This window comes from Schistocerca cancellata, chromosome 6 (genome assembly GCF_023864275.1).
Source record: "Schistocerca cancellata isolate TAMUIC-IGC-003103 chromosome 6, iqSchCanc2.1, whole genome shotgun sequence".
In the NCBI taxonomy this organism is placed as follows: Eukaryota; Metazoa; Arthropoda; class Insecta; order Orthoptera; family Acrididae; genus Schistocerca; species Schistocerca cancellata.
The window spans coordinates 444,225,398-444,232,357 of NC_064631.1; the positions used below are offsets into that span (position 1 = coordinate 444,225,398).

The window sequence follows — 6,960 nt, forward strand, 5'->3', positions numbered from 1 at the left end:
AGCATTGGGGGATGGTCATCACTGATATGTTTTCTTCTAGAACAATGCAAATTGCGGGCGGGGAGGAAATAAGGTGATGTAGTTTCGTCAGGAGACGATAATATCAACTACAGTTCCAGTGAATGGTCACGTTATGGGTGTCCAGGTTAGGCTTGAAGAAGCCAGGAGGACTAGTCATACTCCAAGGTCACTGCCCATCACCGATGGGGATAAAATCATGCCAGTGAACATTGGTTCAGATTCAGGCGATTGACAAGGATATGGTGTCTCCGAGGTCACACGAGTACCATTTTCCCAATTCTTCTTTTCATCCTCCTACTCCTCCTCCTCCTACACATCCTTTGGTGGCTGCAGTTCTTGCTAGGTCCTATTCGCAATGAGAATAGGTATGGATGAAGAGCAGACAGCACTGGGACCCTCAGGTGGCGGTTTCTTCCGCCATTGGCTGGTGTTGGGCCTCTAATTTCTGGGATCCCAGGGAGAGGGATCACAAGAGGAAGCCCTATCGCCGATAGACGCCAGAGGAGGAATCTGTTCCCCTAACTGTGTGCAGGAAGTGGTTCCTGTAGACGTTGCCATGGGTACCGTTATAGAGGACGGTGCTGAGAGAGCTTGTTTGAAAAAAACTGAGGTAATGGATGACTCTGATTTTAATGTAAATGGTCATCATATCTACAGGATGTAGGTGTTAATATCGCTTTCGTACCTCAGTATATGACAGGCAGTAAGCAGATTTATATTTCTGTATTTCTTTTTTTCTAGATGTCTAGGCAACCAGTGAACGTGAGGGATGGTTCCCATCCAATTAGCATACAAATATGATTGTTGACAAGGACTACCTTCAAGGACCTATCATTCACTGTTAGTAACGTCTGGGTCTATCGTGCAACGAGATGACATATAACCAAAGTATAAGCATTGGAAGCATCTTGTGGGTGGTGGGATGTAAGGTTTCACACCACACCTGTAGATCCTTACTAACTGATACAGTGAGGACATTCCTTTGAAAGGCTACCATAAGAGCACCTGTATCTGTTAGATTATCCTTGGGCCTTTTGGGACATGTAGGAAGACTCGAGTTTAGCTCATAGCTCCTCTTCTGTTTGGAGTGTAATTTGTCTGTGGAAGGTGATTCTCTGGACCATATTCAAGGTTCTGTGTGGGCCAATGGACACTGTCATTTCACCCGGACGTTCACATGGCTGAAGAGCTGTGGACTGTGCTGCGCCTCCGCAGATCAGTCTTTAATCAATAGCAATACATCGCACTAAATCGAAATAGCTTCTAGTAATGTATCTTCAGTATGTTCCACAAAATAATGGCCTCATTTCGAGTACATTCTAAATACTGGATACCAGGGGAGTTGGAAAATAAGTTTCCTCATTCTACTGTGGGCAGACTTGTGTGATATGAGCGAAAGACGACACGACAGGTGAACGCGTACCTGCAAGTGACCGATACATCATTGAGTAGAGGTCCATCAAGCAGATGGAACTGTCGCAGTGCCTGCGCAAAGCGGAAGCCAGTCGCTCGGTCTTTTCCCGGAGCTATGGAGAGAAGGTGCGTTTTGGAGTCATGGTCAAAGGCGGAAGTGAGAGCTGTTATCCGCTATGAATGGGCACGTGGAGTATCAGGTACAGAAATTAACAACCGCCTTGTTGAGGTGTATGGGTCAGGTGTGATGTCGAGGCAAACGGTGCGGAGATGGTGCCAGAAATTCAGAGATGGACGTCAACAAGTGCAGGAAATACCGAGACTTGGACAGACGCGCACAGCCACTACAGATACAAATGTCAGGAAGGTGGATGACATGGTTAAAGCGAACCGACGTATCACCATCGATGGAGTAGCAGCAGAACTTGGAATCGGACATGAGCGACCTCACAAGATCATCCACGACATTGTTCGATACAAGAAGGTATCAGCACGATGGGTGCCCCACCAACTGACCCCGACACCCATGGAACAACACATGGCGCCGGCTGCGGTGGTCTCGCGGTTCTAGGCGCTCAGTCCGAAACCGCGCGACTGCTACGGTCGCAGGTTCGAATCCTACCTCGGGCATGGATGTTTTTTGATGGCCTTAGGTTAGTTAGATTTAAGTAGTTCTAAGTTCTAGGGGACTGATGACCACAGATGTTAAGTCCCATAGTGCTCAGAGCCATTTGAACCATTTTTGAACAACGCATGGCGTTCAGCCTGGAACAGCTCGTGCGTTACCATGAATCTGTTTCTGATTGTGACGGGGGATGAAACGTCGGTCCACCATTACACGCCCGAATCGAAGACCGCATCCATGGAGTGGAAACATCCATCACCACCTGTCCGAAAGAAGTTCAAAAGCACTCCGTCTGCAGGTAAAGTGCTACTCACCGTTTTCTGGGACGCCAAAGGTGTTTTGCGGCTGGGCTTTCTGGAGGATACTACCATCCTTGCTGCGCTGTACTGTGCCACTCTGTCGAAATTGAAAGAAGTGATTTGGAAAAAGCAGCCTGGCCTTCTCAGATCTGGCGTTCTGCTGTTGGATGACAATGTGAGAACACACATGGCGACGGTAACGCAAAACCATATTGCAACTCTTGGTTGTGAGCGCTTACACCATCCTCCTTACAGTCCGGATCTCGCATCAAATGACTTCCATCTGTTTCCTGCTTTGAAGAAGACTCTCGGCGGATGGCGCTTTGGCAGCAATGCTGACGCCAAACAAGCCATTCAACGCTTCTTCCGTATGCAACGCCCTGATTTTTTCCTGGAAGGCTTTTTGAAGCTTATAAAGCTGTATGACAAATGTATCAATGTACTTGGAAATTATATAGAAAAAGAAATATATGTCTTATCTTTAATGTCTCGTTCCCTTTTTTTCCTATCACACACAACTCTGACCACAGTCGACAGGGGAAACTTATTTTCCAACTCCCCCACGTAGATTGTTTCATCCCCTAGACATCTTTGTGTGCTCACAAAAGAGCTTGAACCCCCTGAAGGACTGACTGTCTTTGAAGATCTTTTGAGAACGTCATGACATTGTTTTGTGAAGGCAACATTTTTCATAATCTAAATGATCAATTCGTTTCTTGTGTCTACATTTTCTTCGTTGACTTCGACTTGCACTTACCCCTACAGACAAAAATCTAAAGGGGTAATGCCTGGGGACCTCGGTGGCCAAGATGCTAATCCATCTGAAGGGGAATGTTAAGTTTAAGTGATGTATTACCAGAATATGTAGGAAGCTGGAAGAACGTATCCGTCCTTGTAGCCACCATAACTACTTCCAGTAATGCTAGAAGCTTGTTTTCAAGAAAATAGTGACAACATGGGTGGGCAAGATGATGCAGTAACACAACAAGCTCTGTCAGCTGACTGTTGTACCACATCTGTCCCTACAAATACGTTGCCGGAAAAAAACAGTGCATCTAGGAAGACATTTTGATAGCATATGCCACTTTGGGGATAATAAATGTACTGTTTTGGTTTCAGCGTCGTCCGCCACAGACAGCTTAGTGGTATGGCTACCAGACGTCTTCTGTGTCTATCCTTTAACGGAGAAAGCTCACAGCCACAAGGCTCAGTGGGGTGCAAACGTGTGAAGCAAGCAGGCAACCAGGCCACGGAGACACACTCGCGCTTCCAACAGCTAACTGAGCGAATTTGTAAGGGATCAAACTGTGGCTCTCCGGGTGGCGGGAAGGCCTTCTCAGACAACTGTCACACACGTTGGACGTTCTGCATGAGATGTGCAACGATGCAGATGGTATCAATGGTCATGTGAACATCCTCACGCCCGTAGATTCTGGACGTACACGCAGCAAAGACGCCCACCAGGACCGTCGTTTTGTAAGGGCAGCACAGATAAGAAGGCTTGTGAGCCGACACAAGAACTGTTGTGAACCAGTTATTAGCAGTTGGACTATGGGCATGCACACGTCTAGCCCATCTCCCGTTCACGCCACAGCATCGACAAGCACGGCTCGACTGGTGCCTTCTGAAGACCACTTGGAAGCTGGAATGGCAAACCGTGGTCTTCAGTGATGGAAGCAGACTATGCCTGCAAGCAAGGAATGCTCGTTTGCGCGTAGGACGTAAACTTGGTGATTGCTGTCTCGTACAGTGCATTCGTCCAAGACACACTAGTCCCATCCAGCCTTTATGGTCTACGATGCGATAGGCTACAACCCTCGTTCAGCTTTGGAGTTTCTGGAGGGGACGCTAACCAGGGCTCGGTATATGCTGAATGTTGACAGATCCATTATTATGCCGTTCTTGTGGTAGGAAGGTGATGTGTTGTTCCAACAGGATAATGCTCACCCATACAGTTCTCGTGAAACTGAACGCGCTCTGCAAGACATGCAGCAACTTCTCCGGCCGGCACGATCTCCAGACTTGTCTACAATCGAGCACATGTGGTATGTGATGGGACGAGGAGAAGTGACTCGTGAGACTCGTCAGCCAACAACTCTTACAGAACTACCTGAACTGGTCGATCAGGCGCAACGTAACGTATCCCACGACAGTATTCGCCATCTGTATCAGCGACTGGGTTTCCGAGTCAGCACATGCAATTCCAACCGTGGAGGCAACACGGCGTACTGATATGAGTGTTTCAGCATGGTTTGATACCTGGTACCTATTTCCATTGACCTGTAACTGTAATAATTTCACGTATCCATATCATCGTTGCAAAAATTTATCTTTAGTGAACTGTAAACCTGTAAAAAGTATTTACTAATTTGGTTTCCGGCAGTGTAAATAATACACTCACGCTCATAAATTAAGGATAATTGCAGAATGTGGTGCCACAGAACGTGGCACTATACAAAACGGACACTAATAGCATAGGCACATAGGGAACACACACAACACAGATCTTTAAGTTCACGGTATTGGTGATAAGTTGAGAAAACCGTCCCGAAACACATCTACTACACCAATGTTTCATGCACATATACTCCGACATCAATATGGGACATGATCACCATGCACATGTACACAGGCCGCACAACGGGTTGGCATACTCTGGATCAGGTGGTCGAGCAGCTGCTGGGGTATAGCCTCCAATTCTTGCACCAGTGCCTGTCAGAGCTCCAGAAGTGTCCCAGGGATTCGAAGACGTGCAGCGATACGTCGACCGAGAGCATCCCAGACATGTTCGATGGGGATTAGGTCTGAAGAACAGGCCTGATATCTTCTGTTTCAAGGTACTCCTCCACGATGGCAACTCGGTGGGGCCATGCGTTATCATCCATCAAGAGGAAGGTGGAACCCCTGAAGAGGTGGACATACTGGTGCAAAATGACGTCCCAGTACACCTGACCTGTTACAGTTCCTCTGTCAAAGACATGCAGGGCTGTACGTGCTCCAATCGTAATCCCCACCCCACACCATCAAACCATGACCTCCATACAGGTCCCATTCAAGGACATTAAGAGTTTGGTATCTGGTTCCTGGTTCACGCCAGATGAACACCCGGCGAGAATCACTGTTTAGACAATACCTGGACTCGTCCGTGAACATAACCTGGGACCACTGTTCCAATGACGATTTACTGTATTCTTGACATCAGGCTTTACGGGCTCTCCTGTGACCAGGGGTCAGTTCAATGCATCTTGCAAGTCTCCAGGCGAAAAAATCATGTCTGTTCAGTCGTCTGTAGACTGTGTGTTTGGAGACAGTTGTTCCAGTGGCTGCGGTAAGGTCCCGAGGAAGGCTACCTGGAGTACTCCGTGGCTGTCTGTGGGTACTGATGGTGAGATATCGCTCTTGTTGTGGTGTTGTACACTGTGAACGCCCCGTACTGTAGCGCCTGGACACGTTTCCTGTCTGCTGGAATCGTTGCCATGATCTCGAGGTTACACTTTGTGGGATAGGGAGGGCCCATGCTACAACCTGCTGTGTTTGATCAGTCTCCAGTCGCCCTAGTTTTCTACCACTCATAAAGTGATCAATATGTGTTCTTTGAGACATTTTCAACACACAGTCACCATTAGCACGCCTGGAAACGTCTGCACACTTACTGTCTGCACCGTACTCTGACATGCACCAACACACCTCTGCGTGTGTGGTCTGCTGTCAGCGCCACCGTACGACGACAGCAGGTCAAATGCACCGCATGGTCATACCCCGAGGTGATTTAAACCCGCAAACTGCCCACCAGAGCGGTGTTTCACCATGTATCAGCATTATCCTTAATTTATGAGCGTGAATGTAGTTTTCCCATGACTACCGATATTAGTTACGAGTGCTATTGATAGCGTCACGAAAGAAAGTGGCTTCATCAGTAAACAGTATTAACGGGATTAATCGGTGATTTTCAATTGACTAACAAAAAATTGCAGTCGTTTACCTACATCTCCTCCCTGTAATTTGTGACTCCTTTGTAAGTTTTAAGGATACAGGCTATGTATACCTAATATCCGTCATAATTCTGCATGTTAAACACGTGTACGTGCAGAAATTCTGCGTGTGCTTGATGAAGGATTACGTTCTACTGAGCAAATAATGTCTGCTACCTCATGCAAAAACAGTTCATTTCACGTTCAGATGAAATATGACTATCGGGCACTGCACCAGTTAAAACAGGAGTACACTCTCTTGTATCTGTGTATCTGGTTAGGGAATTTTCTACAGTTTCCTCTACAAGCAGGAGTAGCAGCAGCAGCAGCAGCAGCGTTTCCATTGCAAAACCTGTACACAAATACTCTGTCAGCATTTGTGAATACGTGTGGTAGCCTGAAATGAAACACTAACATTGGCTCAGAAATTGCAATAGAATTCAATTACTTGAGGTCAAGCACAATTTCACAAGTTTAACTTCGAAACAAAATTGACGAGCGTTGAATAAACCGATAGAAACTGTAGTACGAACCTGCATAATGAAAACTTCTCTTTGCGACCAATAAAAGGGATAAAGTTAAATGGGATTTTTAATCTAGATTATTATGTAAAATATTTACTATTCCTGCT

At 46.6% G+C, this 6,960-nt stretch overlaps 1 protein-coding gene across 1 annotated transcript; it reads left to right on the forward strand.

Moving 5' to 3' along the window:
• The first annotated feature begins 1,549 nt into the window (after positions 1-1,549).
• LOC126088379 (uncharacterized) lies at positions 1,550-2,005 on the forward strand. The gene has a single exon (XM_049906518.1). The coding sequence runs from the start codon at positions 1,550-1,552 to the stop codon at positions 2,003-2,005; it is 456 nt and encodes a 151-aa protein (XP_049762475.1).
• Positions 2,006-6,960: the final 4,955 nt, after the last annotated feature.